The sequence below is a fragment of the Electrona antarctica genome (genome assembly GCF_951216825.1).
Source record: "Electrona antarctica genome assembly, chromosome: 23".
Classification (NCBI taxonomy): domain Eukaryota; kingdom Metazoa; phylum Chordata; class Actinopteri; order Myctophiformes; family Myctophidae; genus Electrona; species Electrona antarctica.
The window spans coordinates 35,709,205-35,734,507 of NC_136804.1; the positions used below are offsets into that span (position 1 = coordinate 35,709,205).

The following is a 25,303-nucleotide window of genomic DNA, read 5'->3' on the forward strand; positions in this document are numbered from 1 at the left end:
ACCAGTCACACCACAAGTCACCAGTACTCACCACTCAGCAGTTGCCAGTTAGTAGCACTACATTTTCAGTAGACCTACAGGACGGATGGAACCAACCTGATTCCGCCAGATGGGGGCGGTATTGATTCACAATACGTTGTGAAACGAAATGTGATTGTGAAGCAGACAACTATTCCACTATTATTATATTGTCTGGCGGAGTCACGTTAGGATGGAACACCATTTTTCGTGAAGTTTTCCCTCATTTGGCATTTTGATGATTCCTCAAAACATTCAGAAAATGAAAATGTCTTGAGTTACCAGCAATTATGAAGTATTATGATCAGTATAACATTTAAATACTGAACTGATCATAAATTACTTTATAATGCGCCGATTATTATAAGTACTCTTTAACAATAACTTCGTTACTGTAGCCAGGTCAGGTCAGCAGTTGGTAGAGAGCAAGCAACCTCCTTTCCTTTGGACCATATGCGTTGGATTCAAGGCTGGATTCAATAATTCTATACTCAAATCTCCAGTCCTTTTTCAGACCATATTTGTCATACAAAAAGTTAGATGTTTAACCACATGAACCCTAACATTACTACTCAGTAGGAAAAATAGGCCTAGTCAAACAAGCGTGTGGCTCTGCTTGTTGATCAGCAATGGGGTTTTACTTCCTGGACTACAATTCCCATAATGCTTTGGTACACTGCTCCTCCTCGTGGATAGGGGGAGGGCTGTCTTACTGAGACAACATGTAGTCCAGGAAGTAAGTGAGCCCAGTGTCCAAGAAATCAGAGACACTGGGCTCACTGCTAAAATCTAAAATATCTAAAACCACAAATTACAAACATAAAGACCACCATGGAAGTGTTCTAAATCTTCTAAACTTCATTAACATATATTTTTGTGTGTCCTGTGGCCCGTCATGGTCATATCTAGAATTGCACTTTATGTAGTCATAGCACTTTATAGTACACATGTATAATATATTATATAGTATAGTATGTATAGTTTACATAGATACTCCACTGTTACGTTCTTAGTTTACGCATGATTCATGATAACTACTTTTTATACATGTGATGTATGCCATGCTTTTTGTTATTGCTTAATGTAAGTCGCTCTGGATTAAGAGCGTCTGCTAAATGCCTAAATTGTAAATTGATACCAATACAAATATAATTCATTTTCATTCTTTTGAACAAGATTGTAGGTTGTTCCAAGATAAAGTGATATGGCCTGATATCAGCTGCCTGTACATTAACCACTTAATTATTCACCTTTGATCTCTTCACATTTTGTGAATGAAGCCTAATTTTGTAACTTCTTGATGTTTTTGTTCATTGTGGTTTGGGCCTAATGCCTTATAGATGGAAATATGGCTTTTTACTGTGTGTTTCCTTAGTTTTTAGACTAGTCATGTAGTCTGTTACAAAAATAAATAATTATAAACATTTCAAAATACTGACATTTATAGCTTGCAGCCCTTGGACTTTTGGTATTTAGCCGAGTGGCCCCTGAGCAATCTTAGGTTGAGTAGCCCTGTACTATACCATGCAGCCATTACCCATGTCCAATTCAACAAGGAACGAACTAAAGACACCTCCATTGCATCAACCACCACAATTTCCTTGTGTAGAGAAGATCAGGCAAGCTTACTTTTGTTCGACTGAAGAACAAGATGAGAGCATAGATAAGAGCTTGAACCAGAAGTGTCTATTTGTACGTCTCTAAATGTTTTGATGATTTGAACATGGTGGACCCTATTGGAAACAAGTGTAATGCTTAATTGGGTCGTCCACTCACAGTTAACAGCCTTTGTATTGAGTTTATGCTTGAAATGTACTGTAATTCTGCAAACTGTTAATAAATTCTTCAATCAATCAATCAATCAATGCTGCCCATCAGCTCTACAAATCCTTGAACAATGAAACAACGGCTCAAAAATACCAATTAAAATGAAATGTGTGAGCAAAATATACATTCTTTTCCCCCCCACCATGGAACAGGGGAAAGCAGAAAACCACCTATAAACAAAACTATTACGTTATTTCTTATATTATTGTTCCTTATTACAAGCATAGCCATCTGTTAACATATTTAAATGCAACATGCAGTACACTTTCATGGAACCGGATGCATTAGTTGTGTTTCTGCAGTCGGCACTCAGTTATTTATATTTTTCCTTTAATGTGTCACCTGTCTGTATGAAGCTTTATTTAATTTGACATGATAGGCACCACAATCAAACAATACAATAATAGTTAATTAAGTAGAAAACAATAATACAAACATACTCAATTACACACAGGTGTCAATAGTTTCAATATGAAAAGACATGTTCTCATTGGGCTTTGTAGCAATATGAGATGCAACACAGACAACGTAATAGTACAGTAGTTTAAAAGTAGAAAAACAATAATACAACACCATGTACTCAAAATCAATGCAGGTGTCAAATAGTTTCAATATGAAAATATATGTCTCATTGGACTTTGTAGGAATATGAGACGTGCAAGGACTAATGATATATCCTATACCCTATTCATTATTTCCAGTCTAACTCTACTGGGGAAGCTCTGGAATTAGGGTTTTTCTCCATCCATTTGTAGCCATCCATTCCCTTCGAGCCACCTGTAAAGAGACGGATAAGTCAGCCACTTCCAGTCAAACTCCATACATAACATGTGATTTCCCCCCCCGATACGGCCTGCTGTGTGGCCGTATCTGTTACAGTAGGACTACACTTCGCTGCCCCTGCCTAACCTAAGGTCATGCACAACATGACAACTCATCTCTCTCCCTCTCATAATTTGATCACTGTTGCACCGTTTTGTTCATGTAAGCTGCATTGAGGTCATTATAGGAAATCGCCTACCATATCTTTTATTTTTGAGGGGCGCTAGCCCCTCCTATGCACAGCGTTGTGTGTGCGTGCATGAGCACAGAATGTACTCAGCTGATTGGCTGAGCACGGAATGTCATGTATGATGATAAGAGCGACTCACTTCACAAGAGTTTTTTTTTTGAGTGGTGTTAGTCTGTCTGTCTGTCTGTGCGCAAAAAATGAGCACGGTTGCTATGGTCACCCAGTTCACACGGGTGTGATTTCATTACGTCAGACCACAGCTGATCAGACTATATAAGACCTTACACCACTCAGTTCACACAGGTGTGATTTTTAAATTGACATGTTGATGTTATTGTATTTACCATAGGCAATATTGTTATTGTCATTCAAAAGTTAAAATGACCAGTGACCACCTGTAACTAATATTTCATGAGGTACTTGCCTCTTTCTTATAGATGCCTCCTTCCAATAAAAGCATGGTACAGTTGAAACAAATACAACCCCAGGCCACTATTGGAAGATTTACGGTATTCAACTGCTATGATGAAAAGAAAAACAAATATATATATTATATACACATACTTTGTTCGTTCTGTGCAACTTTTGTTGCCTTCCGCTTGGTCTCACCCCTGGCCTCAGCTATGGTCTTCTTCATCAGAGGGTTGTCAGACTTGTGTCGCTGTCTGGGAGCAGGTTCATGGGAGATGCGTCTCTGTCCGGAAGGAGAATCATGGGAGATGCGTCTCTGTCCGGAAGGAGAATCATGGGAGATGCGTCTCTGTCCGGAAGGAGAATCATGGGAGATGCGTCTCTGTCCGGGAGCACATCTGTTGCGTCGCTTTCCGGGTGCAGGCTCCTGAGAGTTGTGCGTTTGCCTGAGAGTGCCACCGTGTGGGGGACATGGCATAGTGCTCGAATTCTCTTCATCCATTTCCACGCTGGTCAACATGCCTCCACTCTGGCCTGGTAGATACACACGATTCACTTGATTTTTTAATTTTTCCTTTATCCCCATTCCGGAGATGCTAAAGGCAGATGAGCCTTCCTTGGAGAAAACATTTGCTTTTGTAACAGCTGGACTTTGTCTGGAATTTGAAGGCTTTTCTCTTACAGTGGATTCAGAAGATTTGTCAAGTCTTGAGGCTGCCGACTCAGGGCAGCGTCCTCCTGAGACATACTCTTTGTCATCTCCGTTTTTCGCTTGCTTCTTTTCAGTGTCATTCTGAGTTAACAGAGTTTTTAAAAGGGTGGTAAATGGTAAATGGTTTATCTTTTGCCTCGCTAATTCAGGTTCATGTGATATGCTCCTGCGTAGAGGACTTGATGCAGCGTCACCGTTATCATGCACACCACTCTCAGAATTAGATATTGACCTCTTATGACTTATAAGAGGTGAATTTGATCTCTCATTCCAGCATGGACTGGGACACGTTAAGCGGTTTCTTCGTAGTGGGGACATTGAGCAATCGGAGCTGTTTTCAGTTTCAGAAGAATTGGACTGTGGAGTACAAGGTCCCCTCTCAATTTCAGTTAAAATCAATCCTCTCTTTTGGCAGTCAGCTGGCTTGTTGTTGTCACTTTCAGCCTTTGATTTGGGGTAGTCAGAGACCATGTTTTTACTTTTTTTCCGTCTCTTCACTTTCCTTCGATAACCATTTCTCTCAAGAAGATCAGAGTCATTAGAGCTATCAGAGCTGTGCTCCATTGCAGTCACAATGGACAGTGGGCTTAGGGGCATCAAATAAGAGCTCTTCTCAGCACTGTGCTGTGGACTTCTCTGAGGTGCTGCTCCAAATGGAAGCATGCTCCTGGCTGGTGCAATGGGCGCTGCCGTTCCAGCATTAGACTTATTGACCTCAACACCATGGATGTGATCGGGGGCTATCCCCAGCTGTTTAGCTTTTGCTTCCTTAAAGCATTCCATGTTGTCAAACACTTCAAGCCGGGAAGGAGCTGGTGCAGACTTTGAGCCGACTTCCGGGGGTATATATTTAAGGGATAATATCTCCATAGGACCGATGACAATCCAGTCATCATCCTCTTCATCCTCGGTTTCGTTTTCACTTTGGTAACATTCATCTGCATGTGCGCTCACAGATGGAGATTCATCCACGATCAAGTCCCCCTGCTCATCTTGCACGTCATCGATTCCATATATGGTGTCCCTTTCTATTTTCTGCAACTCTTTCCGCCTCACACACGCAGCACATGGCTGGCACACAAAACCATCATCGGTTTCAACTAAAATATCCATTTTGCAGGACGGCTCTAAAAGACTCTCTCCTCGTTTTTGTGGTTTCACGTCCATTTGTGGACGTTCGTCATCTGTAACGTCTTCATATCGTATCTCTTGTAAGCAAGACATCTCCAGGGCTAGCTCATCTGGGAGGACTATCATTTGAACTGGCGAAGGCGATGGTGAAGGCGTTGCCACCCCTGGCTTCCCTCGCTGCGATGCATAGGGAACATCAAATTCAGCCATGCAGTACAGATCCTCCTCCATTTCCTCTGTCACAGGTTTTATACTCGAGGTTCCTTCTTTCCCCAGCTCTGCTAGGGAATACAAAGCAAATAAAAACAAAAGGGTACATGAATAAATGTGTTAGTTTGTACTAATTAAAAAAAGAAAAAACAAATATATATATATATATATATATATTTGTTTTTTCCTTCCTTTTGTGGCCGTTTACATTAGAGTTCTTGTTTCCTACATTCTGTTTTTAACCCATTCTGACCTGAGATCAGAAATCTAAAAATGTCTTCTACATCCTGACAGTTTTCTGAAAAAGCTGTGTTTCTATGTCAGTCGTTCTTCGATTTTACAAAAATAGCAGACCTACAAGCTCGTAGCTTCTAAATTCTGACAGTTTTCTGAAATACCTCATGTTTCTGTATCAGTGGTCAATATTTCATGTCAAAGACCTCGGCACCGAGTGCCGCACTATGAGCTTGTAGATCTGCTATTTTTCAATAGCTAAAGCATAACATGATGCTAACACCGCCCAGAATGGGTTAATTATAATTTAAAAAAACATTCCCAGAAATGAGCTTGTAAATCTGCTATTTTTGCTGGTTTGGGTCCTGGTTTGGGTAACTCTACTTTCTCTTTTGGGTCTCGAGCTTACGCTTGGGCACCACTGCTCTGGTACACAAATATTTTGTGGGGGACATCCATGCGTTTTTAAATTGTTCAAACATATTACAAATAAATCACACCCGTGTGAAGTGAGGGGCGCTCTCATCATCGTACATCATCATGACGTAAAATAGACACTATGGGCTCAGACACGGGAAGGCTCGCCGGAACCAGGCCGGCCCCTTGGGCGTGTTCCTGGGGGTCTGGATGTTCTGAGGACCCCCACACATTCCAAAAGTAATCAAAGTACAGTACACTACAATACAGAGCACAGTACATAACAGTAACTATAACATTATATAGTTGCACCGCTCAGTTCAAACAGGTGTGATTTTTACCATTTGAAAATTGTTCAACTAGCCAATTTACATCGACACGTTGTGAGTTTGTAGATCAGCTATTTTAACACGTTTTAAAATAGTAAAAAATGCCAAATAACTTTAGGGATAAGGGGTGGCGCAAGATATAGCTGTATGTCTATTTGCTCAGACACTGACGTAAAATTCTCCATTCATTGTCAACGGGAATTTAATGTATGTGTAGGCCAAAGTTTGTGAACATGCACTAAAAGCTGGATATAGGAGGGGCTAGCGCCCAAATAGCTGATCTACACAGGGTACTATAAACTTATTTTGACAGGGACGCCCTGGAACCCCCTCAAGGACCCCTGGGGAGTCCCACGGACTGTACTTGAGCCATTTACAGCAGAGACTGACTGACTGGTGTACCTGATGAATGTTTATCTGGTCTGGAGTTGGTGTGATAATCCGTGTCATTGTTCCGAAACAAGGGGGCGTTTTCGCCGTCTTCTCTTGAACCGCCCTCTTCATGCCGTCCACCGTCAACTGTGGAAGTACAGAGGACCACAGGGGAGGCGACTCTCTCTGGGATATCCTCTGCACGCTCTGGGATGTCCTGTGGGATGTCCTCTGCACTGGGATGTCCTCTGCCCTCAATCACGGGGGAGCCGACTCTCACTGCGTCGTTATCCGTACTCTGACTTAGTGTTCTATTCTCCGTAATCGTTCTTACAACCATTTCCAATATTTGCTCATCCGACGGCGGAATGTATGAACCATGTGGGTAATGAGTCAATCGAGGAGCATTTCTTGTAATGAATGTTTCTGGAGCTTGAAAAGTATGGGATGAATACCCCACAAATTGTCTTTCAGAATGCTCATTCATCATGAATTGTCTTCTCGAGTCAAACTTTCTGACGGTGATGATTTATCCCTGATTAAATTCCATGTCAGATGATAAATTATTCTCTCTGCGTGTCCAGGTTCTTTAGGAGGTCGTCAGCATGGCGTGGATAGTCCCCCGTTGCTCCCTCACATGGGTACAGGTTTTGCAGGCACCTCAACTCTTAGAAGTGACCTGGACAGCTGCAGTCTTCGTTGGTCTATAAAACAAAAAATATATTTATTGTAAGTAATAAAAAAAAAACGTTGAAATGTACTTAATATTTGCCATTGACAATGAAAGGATAAATTAGGTCAACGGTCTGCCAAATATAACGTAAATTTAACCAACCAATCATATACATTCAGTTGTTCATGAGATGTATAATGATAGAAGCTTCACACCGGTGATTCTTTCCCACCAAGGTTCATGTTTTAGGTCATTAGAGAAATAAAAAGACGAGTGTTTTTTTTATTTGCTACTTTCTTCATTTTAACGATTTTAGCTTTTTGTGTCAGGGGTCGGGGGCATTTGAACAAGTGGCTAAAATAAATGAGTTTTCCCCCCTCCAAATCTTCACAGCGATTTAGACCCCAGGAAGTTACATCTGGGGCATCTTGATGTGGTAACAAACTGACATATTGAGCCTACTACACACAGTATGGAAATAATGGAATCCCCCTTGTATTAAAAAAGAAATAGGCTAGACATAGGCTACAGTTGTAGTGCCTATCCCATCTGTAAACATACATTGTTATTTAATATTTAACCCATGCTACTACTTAAATCTAGCTTTAATATTATTTTATTGCCTGCTGCAGGTTTGAAAAAAAAAGTGTCACCCAGAGTCTGAGACTAGCTAATAGCAACATATTCCTTCCGAGTCGAGTTCCCACATAGAAATAGTTCTTAATGATTATGGGGGTCACCCTAAGTATTTCTCAGGGCGTGACAATAAGCTGGGTCTTTGCTGTATAAAATGCGTACTACAGAGTAGTGTGATTTCTGACTGAGGATATTTGGTTTTATATAATATTGCAATAGTTTTTACATTACTTATGTGATTTCCAACTTAGTTTGTCATCTATTATTACACCCAAGAATTTATTTATTTACTCTTTCAATTTCCATACCGTTTATTTTAAGTTTTTTAAGTGTGGCGTGATCATCGATTTCTCTTTATAGATATTAGACTTTTGAGGCCATCAGGCAGAGGCTCTGAGCCACTCTGCTACACAAACACAACATCACATGAGAATTATGTCAGGGAAATTCCCTTCCCGGGTTCCCGCCAGGAGACACTGGTGGCGATTCACTGTCAAAGTAGCAAGTGCGCCACAATTTATTTCAAAAACTAGCCTATACAGTATACTGTTGGTTTAAACTCGTGAATTATTTTGGAATCAAATAAGTTTCTGATCTGCTGTATGCATTAACATTTAGGACCACCAGTCAGATCTGGGTCTGCTTTCTGTCCCCCGAAACACAACTAAAACAAGTAAACACGGAGAAGCTGCAACTTTTCTGCACCGCCACATATATTGATTCATTGTTTGAAGTATTTATTAACAGTTTGCAGAATTACAGTACATTTATTTTCGAGCACAACTCAATACAAAAACTGTCAACTGTGAGTGAGTGGACGACCCAATAAAAGCACTACGCTTGTTTACAAGAGGGTCCCATGTCTGAAACAAAACTTCCAGAAAACGGTATGTCCGTCCGCTGTTTAAAAGCAGGTATATTACTATATTTAGAGATGTTTGAATTCAATTGAAAGCGAAATATCCCTTTTGCGCCTTGTTGTTGGAATGTGCCATGCATTTCTGGCCCTGGATGGATAGCTGGACGCCAGACTCAAAAACAAATGCAAAAACTTTAAATTCCTGAGTCACAAATAGCCTACAAAAAAAAAACATGGCCCCTACCCTGGCCTACAACATGCTTACAACACACCCCACACCACCCCGGTCGCAACCATTCCGACGCACTAAATCATGCTTGTGAGGGACGACTAATACAATTAGCCTACATTCTTTACATTCACGACATGTAGGTCACGACATGTAGGTCACACAATCAATGTGTCATTAACTTAAGTTAGTTAATGACAAGAACCTTCTTGTTCCTTCCGTCGAACTATGCGGATGTGTGTTTAAAGTATCGCCGACTCGTCAGTAGTAAAGTACACACGGTGGTGAGTTAGCTTCAGTTGTAGGCTACTAAAAAAAAAAACACACACACACACCAAAACAATAGGTCAAAACACTCCAAACGTTGCCCGTTTGCTTTCATTGTGACGCGATATAATCCCCTTAAGAATGATTGTGTACACGACACTTGATCGTGCTGCTGTCTCCTTGTTCTCGAACATTTACCTCTTATTTTTTCCAGTTGTCCCCCAACTGCAAGTTGTTATTAATTCCAGAGACTATTATGATCCGACTCCAACTGTGCCCTTTAATTCTTCTCCAGTCGATTTCCCGCAGGTCACTTTCGCAGAGATACTGCCTGCCAAGGCAGGAATGTAGCCTATTGTATAGTATAGATCCAAAAATCAAATATTATCCACTCCTCGGCGGCTCGGCCCAGGCGATCTCCAGTCCAGCGCTGCCAAGACGTTAAGGTTCAACGTTGTGTGTGTGCGGTGCGCGGAACGGACTGTCATAGTAGTGGGAGGCGCGTGATACAGGCTCGGAGGCTCCTCCTCCTTCCCATCTTAACATTGGTTATTATTCATAAAAAAAAGAAAAATGAATCTTCTATTAGATGTCTCTGGAGCACCCCAGAGTAATGTAGTAAGAGAGTGGTGACACGCTTTGATCTCACCGCAAAGCGGGTGCCTATGGGCGATAGTTCCAAACATTGCTCCTATGGCTGGAACTATTCCATTGAGATAGAATGAGCACTTCCGCATTCCATTGTTACAATGAGAGTCAACGGGAGTGTCATTACTCTCTTTTATACTACTCTGTATTAGATGTCTCTGAAGCGCCCCAGACAGTTTAAAGGGATATTTCACTTTAAAAAAAAACCTTTGGTCATTGCATCATCTACTCAGGTTTATGTGAACAAAAGTTGCTCGATTAAACGACAACTTTAGTTGTTTTCTTTCAACCAAGTTTCATGTTTTAGTTTGAAATTAGAGAAAGTAAGAGATGAGTGTTCATTTGTATTAATGTTCATTTTAGCAGCCTCTCCCCTTCCTATACAAACCCATTACAACTTCAAACTCCATTTTAACCATAATTATAATGATAATGATAATTAAAAAATGCTGCAGATCACGCTGTGCGACAGACTAAATAATAAAACATAATGAAAACAGTAAATGAAAAATCACGGCCCCCCTCGCGTATTAGGACAATATCAGTCACCATAAAAAAGTGTGGGTGTTTTAGATGAATCCATCATGGTGTAGGAAGGGGGCAGGGCAGCTAAAATGAATATCAAATATCTAAATACTGAATCGAGCAACTTAAAAACTGTCTGGGGTGTTCACATAAATATCCTACACTATACTCATTAGAGCTATAGACCAGAGCGATCCCAAGCTCTGAACTGGCATCCAAACCACCTGGCTGAACCCCCCTTCCCCTCACAGAAAAACAACAAACAGTGGAACAAAACCAAAATACATCAGGGATGTGTCTTTCTGCAAGGAAACACACCAGCACCATAATATAGTGGCTGATAGAGGGAAATGAGGACTGAAATATGCATGCATACATACAAATACAATACAAATCACACCCTGAGGGGTGCTCTTATCACACATCATCTCATTCCAAATCAGAATTTGCATAATCACCTTTGTCTTCAATGTTTGTGTTTACGTAATGTTTGTGTTTACAGTAGCTGCAGGCATTCAATGTTTGTGTTTACACAAACCCTCAAAGCTGGACACAGGCCCTCAAAATAGGCTAAAATGTTACCTATAGTGCACCTTTAGGCAAACCCCAAAACCTAACCTTTTTTAAAACATATGTTTATTGATTTCTTTAAAACAATAGTAATTTCAAAACAATTATTCACATATATTTCCCCCCCCCCCACATCCCCATGGCAGCACAAATACAAACAAAATCTTCGAAGAAACATCAGGAAATGTCCATAATTACAGAACAAATTATATATATAAAAAAAAACATTACATACAGTTAAACAAACAAATGCACAATGTCTGTCACAGTTCCCTACCCCCACCCCACAGCTACAGACTACTCCAATTAACCACTATACATCCAAAGCTTCTTCAATATCACCTTGCTTAAATTTGAAGTCCAAGAACTTCTCCCATATATTATAGAATACAGCAGGTTTCTTCCTAATTACATACGTTAGTTTCTCATGTGCCAAACTGGTCGTTAAATTAATGGATAAATACTGAGTATACATCATTTAGGACAAAGAGGAACTGGACCTGATGTAATCTGAGACACATAATGGACCACAGACCTCCAGAATGTTTCAATCTCCTCACACTCCCATAAGCAGTGAAAACCTAATAATCTAATGTGTGGCTGCATCCTACAACCCTGTCTCTATGCAAGCATTCCATACAGACAGGTATAGCATTGTACAGTAAGTGGTCCATGGCATTCTTCCAAATGTTATCCAAAGAATCTGCAGTTGGGCCTGCCCCTTAAGACAAACAAAAAGGAGACTTCCCCAAAAGACTGTCACGAGTGGGTCAACACAGACAGGCCTCTCAGAGGAAGAATGCCACATAGATTGGTAAATATGCATTATTGTGTATTTATCTGACTTCCATTCAGTCAAATTGAAGCACTCATCATTCTCATGTGCTCACTGCTCAAACTGCAGCTGTCAATCTAACAGCTGACCTGACTCCTCCACACTGTCAGCGATGTGTGTGTCATCCTTATCTTTAGCACAAACCCTTATATGACCATTTATTATAGCATCTCTGTTAAAACAAGACTAGAAAGACTGTCTGAGAATAGGGTTGAGGGAGGCTTGCGCCCGGAAGGGCTGCTGGAATAGGCAAGGAGGCCTGTTCCCCACTCTCTGTATGTTGTTACTCTGCTGAATCTTCTCAATACATTCTCAATACTTCACCCTGAAGAACTTTGTCAATCCTTCATCTTTGGAAGATTATTTAATCTACAACAGGTGTCAACTTGCGCCTTTTCAAACACTGCCACATGTGTTTGAACACACAAAAGTGTGCCCAACACAGACACACACAAGAAAAGCAATGCTGCAATGTGTCCTTCAACCAACTTAAAACTGTAGCAGTTAAAACCATGAACACATTCAGCAGCATTTAAAAAAGCAAGCATGTAGATAAAAAACAATTCACCGACCGTTGCGTTGTCATTTTTGGATTGAACCTGCAAGTAGATCTTGGAACTTCTTCTCTCTGGTGTGTGTTTGACTGAATGCTCATTTAAACCTTTTCAGGTGCTGCTAACGACTCGAACAGGAGCCATTTTGCTGCTGCACTCTGGGAACTGGTTATTTGAGGTGTAATGTTGACCATAGATCAGCTGCTTGGCAATACGTGTAATGATTTGCTGCTATCTGCACAGCAAGATGCGAGATAATCAAAGAAGGTGTGTATTGACCATTTGCAGACCGCGGCCATGTTTCCATCAGAGTTTGGAAGCACTCGTTTTCAGTAAAGCAATGTCCTGCTGCCTCTTGCATTATGTGCTTATTCAAAACAGGTGGTACACACTGGTACACAGGGCAGTTGAGTGATATCTAACGAGCACTTCCAAACTCCAGCACTTAGAAAAAGAATCACCTGCAAGGACACAAAGTAGCTCATAACATGTATACAGTGGATTTTTATGAAACAAACACTTTGAGGATAGAAAGAGAATAATTCAAGCTTTCCGTACAGCTGCAATGTTGGTGAGTTTGACGTTGTTGAATACAATCAGATAGGACTTTTCTTGTTTGTATGAATGGGCTGCCATTGGAAGTTGCACCTAGGTAGCACCTTGCCATTAACTTATATGGTAAGATGGCTGTAGTCTGCATATGGAGAATTGCCAGGATCTGTTGGTTTATTGGTTAAAGAGATCCAATTATTATACCCAGTTGATCATATTATCTAAATCATTAGTTAAATAAAGAGCCATTTATTTAAAGGCATAATGTGATTAAATGCAATTTTATCAGGATATTGATTCATCCATGTTTAACCTTTAATCTATATGACTAAATGATGACAAATACACTGTCTTACAGCACCAGAAGCTCCTCTGATATGAGCTTGTTGATAAGAAACCTAAAAATTGACACCGAGATGTTGAGCAAGGAAAACGGAAGTATCAGGAGAGGTCAAGAGGCCCCTCTGCATCACGAAGTTCCATATTTTCTATATGTTGTAATGGTGTGTACTATGCTCTGTCCTGCAGGCTACTACCTCTCTGACTAAAATGGACCATTGCATAACCCCGAGGAAAAGCAGAAGTATCGAGGGGAACAATAGTCATCTGGAATCCACCGTTTTGGCTTTATGTTAAATGTATAAAATGGGCAGGGAAAGCATTGACCAGTGCGCAGACTTCACAAACTGTCACTTGGTGTTTGTACTTAATCGCAAGGGATAAAATTCTGACGCCCATTCATTTCATATTCATTCTATTATTCAATCTGTAATACTTATATAACATTATGCAATTTGATTAAATACATGTTAAATCCTTAATACCTTTGTCCGTTCTTAAACTTCACCAATTAAAGGACGTGCAGAGATGGCATGCTCCAAGAGGGTTTTTCTAAAGTATCTCACTGCACAATTTGTTTGTTGTTATCGAGAGCCTATCTCCAACAGATCTCAGAACAAACGAGCATCTGAGGTTCAATATGTTCTGAGTTTATTAACAGAAGACAAGAGTATACAACAGTATATCCTACGGCTGACAGTTTCCGTAGCAGTCACGTGAGGTCCTAAAGTGGCAGTCACTTATAGGTTACATGATTACACAGGATACATTAAGAGGTCAAAGTTCATATTGATATGCAGGGCGAGAGTTTGGTTAGAAGAGTAGATGAGGCCACTGCTGCTATACTTCCTGTGTCTCTTCCTGCCCAACGAGAAACTGCACTTCGGTGGAACAAGCAGGTGTACCAACAGGAAATAAGATAACACAATAAGTGCAGACAGTACGCTAAGCACCCCAACTGTGGTATATGCGCATTGAGGTGTGCAATGATTCCATCTTACTAAGTGCACACATCGGCAGAAATATAATGCTATTTCTGACATGCATTGTATAAATTCATAGAAATAATGCTCCACAATAGCACCCCACTTAAGTGCCCCTCGGGGCACAGGTCTCCACCAGGATAATAGCGTTTGTGATGTTTGGACAAAATGTGTAGGAGTAATATGAACATTGGTTGTATTCCAGGGCAATACAAATAAATATAGAACACGCAACAGCGTATTCATAATGTGTAGTAGTGCACATACAAAGTTGTACACAGATCTGTGCAGTTATAGGTGTCAACATTTAAGTAGAATTTCATCCTCTGCCTGGGTCCCCCTAGGTCTTGCCTTGGTCTCGACCCCCCTAGGTCTTGGTCTCGACCCCCCTAGGTCTTGGTCTCGACCTCCCTAGGTCTTGGTCTTGTCTTGGTCTAACTTTAGGTGGTCTCGACTACAACACTACTGTAGAACCTTATGGTGAACAATACTTTCTGGCCATTCTTTAGCTCTCGGTATTAGGAAGGGTCGGAATTGAATAGGTCTGCCCAGGCATCCATCCATCCATCCATATTCAACTGCTTATCCGTAGTCGGGTCGCGGAGGCAACAGCTCCACCAGAGAGCTCCAGACTTCCATCTCCAGAGCAAACCGTACAGCGACTGCAATACCGCCCCTGCCGCTCCGATTCTCTGGCTGATCTCCTTCTCCGTCCTCCCCTCACTCGTGAACAAGACCCTGAGATACTTAAACTCCTTCACCTGGGGTAATGCCTCATTCCCTACCCGGACTGCACAATCCACCGGTTTCCTGCTGAGAACCATGGCCTCATATTTGGAGACGCTGATCCTCATCCCAGCCGCCGTATACACTCGGCTTTGAACCGGTCCAGTGAGAGCTGAAGGTCTTGGACCGATGGTGCCATCAGGACCACATCATCTGCAAAAAGCAGTGATGCAACCCTTATCTCACCGAGCCGTATACCCTCTCCGCCACGACTTCGCCTCGAGATCCTGTCCATGAAAATCACAAACAGGATAGGAGGCCAACTCCCACCGGAAACGAATCCGACTTACTCCCGAGCACACGGACACAGCTCTCGCTTTGGGTGTACAGAGATTGGATGGCCCTCAACAAGGTCCCCCTCACCCCATACTCCCACAGCACCTCCCACGGAACCTCTCGGGGGACCCGGTCATATGCCTTCTCCAAATCCACAAAACACATGTGGACCGGATATGCAGAGCCTTCTCCAGGATCCCTGCAAGTGTAGATCTGGTCAGTTGTTCCACGGCCAGGACAAAATCAACATTGCTCCTCCTGAATCTGGGGTTTGACTATCGACCTGACCCTCCTTTCCAGCACCTTGGCGTAAACTTTCCCAGGGAGGCTGAGTAATGTGATACCTCTGTAATTGGCACACTCTCTCTGATCCCCCTTTTAAAACAGTGGGACCATTCACCACCTCAGTCTGTCACTCACTCTGCCCAAACAGCTCCGGATTCTGTAAATGATATCCTGACATTCCAAGTGATAATCAATATCACATATTTTAGGCGGTTCAAAGGAAAGGGAATTATCTAAAAGTTAGGGCTGTCAAAATAACTGAGTTAATTTGTGAAATTAATTAGATAAAAAACACACTGAATGCATGCTTAAGATGAGCCGCCCCATACATCCCATCCACTCTGCACTAGTCATCGCTCTGGACTGGTGATCGCTCTGGTGATGGCTGATGGATCCAAATGAGATGGAAAGAGAAGCCCTATCTAGCCCTATCTGGATGGGGGAAAAACACAAGTTGCTTATTGCCATAAAAGGCTGCACAATTTACATAGACAGCGGATAAAATCACGTAGCACGACAACAACAGGGTGCAGAGAGACATGAGAAAGAGACAGAGAGACATGGAGAGAGAGATAGAGAGACAGAGAGACATGGAGAGAGCGAGAGCTAGAGTCTCCCCCTGTTTTATTAGTATTATTAATATTTATTAGTCTTTGAGAGCACACTCTTTCATTGTACACTACAGGGAGAAACTGAAGTGAACTGAATGTGCTGTGTCTCTCTGTTTGTCTGTCTCCCTAAGCTACTACAAAAAGAAATGTTAATTAACTACTACAAAGGCAAATAAACCATTACAATGACAAAGAGGATTAACCTACTATAAATACAACTGCAAAAGGCCTCCACGCTTTCTGTATTAGGTACATTGGGGGTAGTAGTGGGGCGGGGGATAGCTCACATGGGGAATGGGAACTAAATAGAATGGAGAGGGGGGAGGGGCGGGAAAAAGAGAGAGAGAGAAACACGCACTCTGTCTGTACTGGCTAGTAATGTGATGTCAGAGATCATAGAATCTTGGTGACCGGGCAGTCTTCCGCTTGGTCCAGGAACAGCGTCTGGAACATGTGGTTGTAGAAGGAAGGGTGGTAGAGGCAGGCCCGAGTGCAGTCTGGACTGAAGTTCACCTCCAGGATTTGAGGCTTCATGACACGTTCACCTGGTGACAGATCATCAAACACACACTAATTAGAGAAAGGGAAGCCAATAATCAAATAAGGTGTGCACACTCCAGGTCAACCTTCTGGCCCATTAGACCAATACAACGATGTGGCAATTTGAAAAAAACATTGCCTAATTGCCTAATTCTAGTATCTTGATAGTTTAGGAAACAGCAAAGGCAAACAATGCAACAATCAACTATTGTTAAAACCAGAGTTGTTTGGGTATCAATGGGTGGCACAGGGGGGTAAATTAAATGACCTTTCCAGCACCATGGAGCCTACTCAGCCTAGGGGTTCAGACCCACCATGGAGCCCACTCAGCCTAGGGGTTCAGACCCACCATGGAGCCTACTCAGCCTAGGGGTTCAGACCCACCACGGAGCCCACTCAGCCTAGGGGTTCAGACCCACCATGGAGCCTACTCAGCCTAGGGGTTCAGACCCACCATGGAGCCTACTCAGCCTAGGGGTTCAGACCCACCATGGAGCCTACTCAGCCTAGGGGTTCAGACCCACCATGGAGCCTACTCAGCCTAGGGGTTCAGACCCACCACGGAGCCTACTCAGCCTAGGGGTTCAGACCCACCATGGAGCCTACTCAGCCTAGGGGTTCAGACCCACCACGGAGCCTACTCAGCCTAGGGGTTCAGACCCACCATGGAGCCTACTCAGCCTAGGGGTTCAGACCCACCATGGAGCCTACTCAGCCTAGGGGTTCAGACCCACCATGGAGCCTACTCAGCCTAGGGGTTCAGACCCACCATGGAGCCTACTCAGCCTAGGGGTTCAGACCCACCATGGAGCCTACTCAGCCTAGGGGTTCAGACCCACCATGGAGCATCCTGCCTCGCCAAGCATTAATACAATTGGCCACGTTCGGGGGAGAGAAGTGGGCCGGGAAGGGCATGAACATGTCAAGGCCAGACTGCGTGATTCACTGTTCAGTTATGTCTGTTGGACTCCGTCAGTCGTGATAAACTCTCTGATATAAAGGGCATTTTATGATGACTTTTGCTTACTGCTTGCTAAGAGCAGTGTGTGAGACGCAAGGGCACTGGATCACACAGACAAAAGTGGTTAATAGATAGATATACAGAGAACAAAAGATATAATTCCAATATCCCTAGCCTCCAGGCACCAGCCAGTTGACCTTGGTGAGGCGCTCGTGTGAACTCTCACCCAGGAGGACTGGGTGTAAGTTCACACCAGCACCAGTGTAGTATAATGGACACGGATATGCATTAGTATTCAGTCCACAGATGGCTGCGCCAACAAGCACATAGATTAGATCACTTTAGTGCACGTGCGTGAGAGATGGATAGAAGATACGGCAGAGCTTGACTAGTATTCAGTACACACACATCGTTAAGGAAATACCTTGCGCGCGCGCACATCGTTAAGGAAATACCTTGCGCGCGCACACACACACACACACACACACACACACACACACACACACACACACACACACACACACACACACACACACACACACACACACACACACACACACACACACACACACACACACACACACACACACACACACACACACACACACACACACACACACACACACACACACACACACACACACACACACACACACACACACGGCAGTCCATCGTTGTCAATGACAGGTGAAGCCAAGCTCCTGCTACCTTCCATAATGTCTGCTGATGTTTCAGAGACGTAAATCACAAAGTTCTGTGTGAGTTCAAGGACAGGGCTCGACGCCTACAGTGAGTCAAGCTGTGTAATTCAGCTGCTGACAACTTGTTTTGGACACTTGGAGACTGGTGGAGATATCTCCTGTGTCCATATGGAATGTAAGGTCATCTATAAAACTGGTCTCAACCAATTAATTAAGCCAGGGCGCCCGATGGAGGGGAAAGAAACTGGTTGGAATAACATGTTCCTTCCACACACTACGTCCAACCGGGGAAACTTTCCCGTCAGGTGAAAAGAAGCAACTTGGACTCCTCATGCATTGAAGGAAGCATGAGGTCAGTCCAATTCTCATGACTATACTTCCTGTATTCACATACAGGATATCCAATTATAAATTAGTTTATATATTCCATATTATAATATATCTTATTATTTCATGTTATCCTACATTGCATCAACATCACATTCAAATCCTTGTAATCTTGTTGCATTTAACGCACGTAATGCAATTCAGCATGTGCTCGAACTTTATGAAGTAGACTAATGTAAATGACAGAGCATTTTCCTCGATCGGCAGACAGGACTGACTGATTATCGGAGCTCTGGGAACATTGCATGGACATGACTGGGACAGGACGGTTAGTTTGACGTTAGGAAAGGAAAATACGTACATGCATACATTAGTGCTGTCCCCGACTAAGGATTTGTATAGTCGAAATTAATATGAATAAATTTGCTGTTAGTCGACTGATAGTCGACTGAACACCCCCCTGCCCCTTTAATTACTACAACTACAATTAGGATATACCAGTCATTGTGAGAACGTTTCTAGCATATGGCTTTTCTAGCATTAGTTGCCTAATTACTGTATGCCCTGTTGCACACCCTTCACATATAATGCTTGGGTTAATCCATCCCTGACCGCTGACAGATGATACAATAGCCTAAATATATATATACACTAATGGTTTGTCATAATGGATATAGATTTTTAAAATTAATTTAATTTGAAATGAACATTGTCAGATATTAAGAAATGGAATAATGTTACAGCTAAGTTTGTATGGTGTATGGAGTATGAGTGTGTATTCAATATCATTTACCATTTCTATAAAACAATGGCAGTGAATCGTGATGCATTGGGAGATTGTAGATCTGCTACTTTCGCATCATTTTTAAAAGTGTGTCTAACACATTTTCTTCATACTTCTTCATACTTTAGTAACTTTAAAAACACAAGAAAAAATGGTATCAGTGAGGGAAAGCTATACAGGACTCATATGAGGTCCGTATTTGGAATAATCAATAAATAAAGAAATGAACACATAAGTAATGATTGACTTTTGAGTCTGATGTCTTAAGTAATCACAAGGAGTAGTTTTAGAAGAGGGTATTTTGGTGTGGATGAAAACAATTACTGGCCTCAGTGTGCTGTGAGTTTCGTGGGAGGGCGTGGACGCAACGGCTGAAACGTGCGCTCCCTAAAACGCATAGTGCACAGGGACCAGGGGGGTCATGTTACAGAATATACTTTTAAGAAGGTTTTTGTTAAACTTAGGGGGGATCTGTAGTATATTGATACCCCATATACACATAATATTCAATTTTAAGGTTTTTTATTAAGCATAGTAGAGGGGTTTGGACAGGGAAAAATGCAGTACATGTGATATGTTATGCTTCTTTTTCTTTTATATACACATAATATTATGTAGTCTATATCCTGTAGAACTCTAGACAGCCTGAGCAAGGCTATGTGTTACCCCTTTTCTCCTTCCCTTTGTTGAGACAAATAGGCCTGCTCTGATGTGATGTATAGGCAACATGTCTTTATACCAAGTCACAAATACTGCAGAAACACCTGGATTGCATCCACATCACAATGTTATGTTATGTCATGTATTTCATATTGCAATGTAATGAGTTGTTAGTTATTTAGATGTAGGTTCACATAGTCACATAGTCTCCTCTTGGAGACGTGGTTTGAGCTTTGGAGGGGCCACTGATGCGAGGCCCGGATTAATAGGTCAAAGAGGTCATACGGTTCCCAGATCCGTTCGAACACCTATCAATAGGCCTCTCACTGCCTTTGTCCAAGTTCTTTTATATTGCCGAGATGGATTATTCACACACACACCATATAGGCGAGAAACTCACACCCACACACACACTCTCAGTCATTCACTCACTCACTCACAGGCACATACATGCACTCACATGCACACACACGCACATGGTTCACATGCATTTAGTGCATGTGAAGAGACACCCCGTATAGTATAATAAGCACCTCGTGTTAGTTGGAGGGCACTTCTCAGCGAACATTTTCCTGTTTAGTCATGATTTCGGAATGCTTATTGATGTCTTGAAATAAACTCTAAGTTAGAAAGAAAGAACACTGCCTGGACCCTCTCTTTTTTATACAACCTGCCTGGTATATATCCACCTATTATCAACACGCAATAGACTACACACCCCCCCTCCCAGGTTATTTTTTTAAATGAATTACAAACGAATGGTTCGGATGTTCGCTCGAAAATTCCTGCCTAAGTTCGAGTCCTAAAAACAGGGCTAGGGTACAGCCTTACTGTGGGAACCAACACACGGGCATCGATCGAGGGGACGTCCCACACCTATACCTACGTGGACGTACTAAAGAAAGATGCTGGCGCAGAAAGCACAAATGAGCTGGCCAGATGTATGGAGAACCGAGATGACTGGAGACGCCGATGGAGGGCTCGTCTGAGGACGACGTAGAGAGAGATGTATGGCCACAAAAGGGATACAGATAGACAGACAATAAAACAGGTGCTATGACAACGGATATTTTATACTAGGGTGGTTATGCATTCCCGATTTTTCATTGTTCCCAAGTAGGCCGGTGCTCGACGGGCACAGGTCTAGTAACAACTAAATTGGGGCGAAATATGGGTAAAAAGCAAAAACAAAAAAAGACACAGGTTTCATATACAGTAAGTAGGGATATAGAATGGGGTCCAGGACTCACCATTTTCTCCGGTGCCCCACTTTAGCATGAGGTCTACAGCATAGATGGCACGGGACGAGGGATAGGCACAGATGCCAAATGGAGCTGGTCGGGATGTGGCGACCTGGAAGAGCTCCCCAAATGCTTTGAACACCTCCGCCTGAGAGAGGGAAGAGGACATTGAACACGGAGATGGAGAGAGAGCGAAAGAGAGAGATGGGTAAGAAATTAGTTGGGCTTTTTTTAACCCATTTAGGCCTGACCTCAAAATTTAAAAAAGATCTTCTAAATCCTCCAGTTTTCTGAAATAAATATTTTCACGATTTTTCAAAAATAGCAGACCTACAAGCTCGGTGGCTCGCTATGAGCTTGTAGATCTGCTATTTTTCAATAGCTAAATTATAACAATGTTTAAAACACCAAAAGGGGTTCCCGCCCAAAATGGGTTAAAGCCAGGGCAAAGGTTAGTTTGCCCGCTTCACACCAATGATTCGCCATGCATCTCCTTGCAACATGCAACTACAACATGCAAGGAGTTGCATTGGTGCGGTTGACCTTAACACAATCAATGCCGGGATTTCTTTCAAAATAGAAGCTCGGGGTGCCAGGAAGATATGGCCGCTTTTACTCTGTAAGCCCCCCCCCCCCCCCCCCCCCCCCCTTTCCGTTCCGGGAGACATATTTTTGCTTGCTTACCTCGCTAAGATTACGATAAAAGTCGCTGATGATTGCTCGCTTCATATTTTGAACGAGAGGCATGTTGAAGTCCGAAATGAAGAGCTTAGTATATCCATCTGGTCAAAACTACGGAGAGCTCCCTAGATTACGCGTGCCGAGCCTTTCCTTGTGAACGGTAAAAGCAGGGAAGTGAGCGACAACGCGCATGCGCGAAAGAGCAAGGAGTATGGTGCAGAAGGAGCAAAAAAAAAAATCAGAATATTTTTCTCTCGGTTGATGAAAAGTCCTAGCAACCCGTCGGTTGGATTAGTTATGACGTTCCCACATGTCGTTTTAACCCATTTACGTCTAAATGGGTTAAAACTGTTTTGTAGCAAGGAGTTGCGACTAGCTGCATTGGTGCGGTTTAGCAGACGACAAATGGGTAGAGAACCGTGGACACATTTCATTTCAAACAGTGTGCCATTTGGGGCTCTGGAACACATGCTTACCTCCACTTCTTTCCATGGATACTGGGGGTACTGCTTCTCAAACATTGGGATGTACTCATCGTAGTGTACCTTTACACACACATGATTACAGAATGAGTGGATGGGGCCGTGTTTTTGATACTTGAACTTTATATTATACACACATTCATGGTGTCTGAAGTAGGCAGTCAGCTTTCCTTTCACCATTTCCTGTCACACTCACTATTGACCATAACGCTGTGTGAAATGTATATTGTCGCGGTCGGACTGAAACCTTGCATCTCCATATGTCTACGTTTTATTCCATAAATTAATTGTACGACAGTGTCACACAAAAGTAGCAATAATACCCCATGTACAAGTGTGTAAATGGTGCATTTATATAGCGCCTTTATCCAAGGCGCTTTACATAGATTGTGCATCAATTCACCCATTCACATACATTCATACACCGAAACCATGCAAGGCACCAACCAGCACATCAGGAGCAATTAGGGGTTCAGTGTCTTGCTCAAGGACACTTCGACACTAACTCTGGGGGGGCCCGGGTTCGAACTGGCAACCTTGCGGTTACCATCCAGCCACTCTATCCCTGAGCCACCGCCACCCCTGTGTGTGTGTGTGTGTGTGTGTGTGTGTGTGTGAGAGAGAGACAACAGTACAGTAGCAAGGAGTACCTGTTTGAGTTGCACACCCTCTGCATAGTTCATGACGGTGAAGTGCTTTTCATAATCATCAAAGTGGTCCAAGGAGAAAGGCCTGGTATGGAAGGTCAACACAGTATGAGTGCAATAACAGCAGAATCACAATAACTCATGTCTCACACACCAGTGTTGATTTCGTCGACTAAAGGTGGCCTTACACTAGCCGATAATCGGGCATTTTTTGACACTCGGGGGGTGCCCGACTCAATCGATCTGCTTGGGGCTGCGCAAAGCGCGATCGGGATCGGCCCGATCAACATGAAGAATGTTTGATATTTGCTCTGCCCCGCTCCGATTATCCTGTAGTGTGTGGTGCTATCAGATTTCATATTGAAAAAAATCGGCTAGTGTAAGGCCACCTTAATGCCATGACAACAAATGTTCATCAACTACTGTACCGTTTTTTCCACTGATGAAAACAAAATAAAAACGTACTAAAACTAAGACTAAATATATCAACAATTTCGTCAAACAAATACACACTAGACTAAAATGTTAGGGGTGGGACTAGTGGAGAAGGGATCCAGTATTTTGATTTTACACGTGGTTGTCTGAGACATGACATGTTAGGCAGGGACTAGTGGAGAAGAGATCCAGTTCTTCACTTGCACAATGTAGGAGGCGGGACTAAGGGGGACTTCCTGTTGGGATATCACCCAAGTGTTTTCTTCCTGTCCATCGGGAGTGCATGTAAGTCAGTCATTTTCTACGGACAATTATAGTATTTTCTCGTCACTTGTAATTTTTTTTATTAAAATTAACTTTTATTCATATGGTTCATTCATTTACCATTCGTTTTTATCGTAATGTTTTATTTAGGGGGTTTTTCTCAAGGGGAAAGTTGTATGCTCCAGTGCAGCAGCACAGACAGGCACTGGAAAATACTATAATTGTCCGTAGAAAATGACTGACTTACATGCACTCCCGATGGACAGGAAGAAAACACTTGGGTGATATCCCAACAGGAAGTCCCCCTTAGTCCCGCCTCCTACATTGTGCAAGTGAAGAGTAGAACACTAGTCCCTGCCTAACATGTCATGTCTCAGACAACCAAGTGTAAAATCAGTCATTATGATGCTGTCAAGGCCTGCCAAATATGTTTTTTTTCCTGACTAAATCAACTGCAGATTTAAAAATCGACTAAAACTTCCTCTTCTTTCTCCTTCCTCTTTTCATTCAAAAAAAAAAAACTAAATCAAAAGTTGCCATCAAAAACATCATATTGGCAAAGTATATTTAAATCACTATCTGACATTGTTGGAAGACCTTTTGACCCGGATCCACTGACAGCAGTTCTAGGAGTTAAAAGCCCCGGGGTCAAATTGTCTACTTTCCAATATAACATGGTAAAATATGTGACTCTACTGGCTCGCAGACTGATACTGTTGAACTGGAAGCAAGCACATGTTCCGACTCACACTACACTTATGAAAGAGGTTATGCACTATTTGCAATTGGAAAAGATAAAGTTTGAATTGAGAGGGAGTGAAGATAGATTTTACCAGACATGGCAACCCTTCATTGACTATTTCAATAGGTGCACGCTGACCCCTCCTACACAATAGATAACAAAATAAAAAATTGGAAAGAGGAAAAAAAGGGAGAAAGGAACTGAGTGTTTTTTCTTATTTTATTTTCTCATTTAAAAAGAAGAATGTCGGGTCGGGAGAGTTTGAGAGCAAGAGTGTCTGTCCTGTTGTCTTTATTTTGTTTGTCTGTTCACATTTGTCAATGTTTAACTGTTTTGTTTTTTCTTTATCACATTTATGTACCTTTTTTATTATGTATTGTATGTCACTTAATTACTCATTATCTGTCAATTATTTTCTTAAGTTATGTCATAATACAAAAAGCCTAATAAAAACTATTTAAAAAAAAAAAAGTTGCCATCAAAATCAGCACTGTGACACAGTTTGAGTACAATAATTAACAAAGTAACAATCACCAT

The 25,303-nt window shown here is 42.2% G+C and overlaps 1 protein-coding gene and 1 long non-coding RNA gene across 4 annotated transcripts in view; both read right to left on the minus strand.

Moving 5' to 3' along the window:
* Positions 1-2,154: 2,154 nt before the first annotated feature.
* LOC306916620 lies at positions 2,155-12,790 on the minus strand. Of its 2 annotated transcripts, none has more exons than XR_013789005.1 (4): positions 12,488-12,790; positions 6,704-7,377; positions 3,422-5,392; positions 2,155-2,622 (listed from the first exon to the last, which is right to left on the minus strand). It is a non-coding gene; the product is annotated as an uncharacterized lncRNA (long non-coding RNA). The 2 variants fall into 2 exon arrangements; XR_013789006.1 differs by lacking the exon at positions 12,488-12,790 and adding an exon at positions 9,536-9,800.
* A 1,201-nt stretch (positions 12,791-13,991) lies between these two features.
* The window catches only part of ttll12 (tubulin tyrosine ligase-like family, member 12), a 50,595-nt gene continuing 39,283 nt past the window's right edge, over positions 13,992-25,303 (minus strand). For both annotated transcript variants that reach the window (XM_079493750.1, XM_079493749.1), the window contains exons 11-14: positions 23,329-23,410; positions 22,673-22,741; positions 21,525-21,663; positions 13,992-16,846 (exon numbers count right to left, since the gene is read on the minus strand). In XM_079493750.1, the coding sequence (XP_079349876.1) occupies positions 16,695-16,846; positions 21,525-21,663; positions 22,673-22,741; positions 23,329-23,410 (442 nt within the window). In that variant the 3' untranslated portion in view covers positions 13,992-16,694. The remainder of the gene's footprint in view (positions 16,847-21,524; positions 21,664-22,672; positions 22,742-23,328; positions 23,411-25,303) is intronic.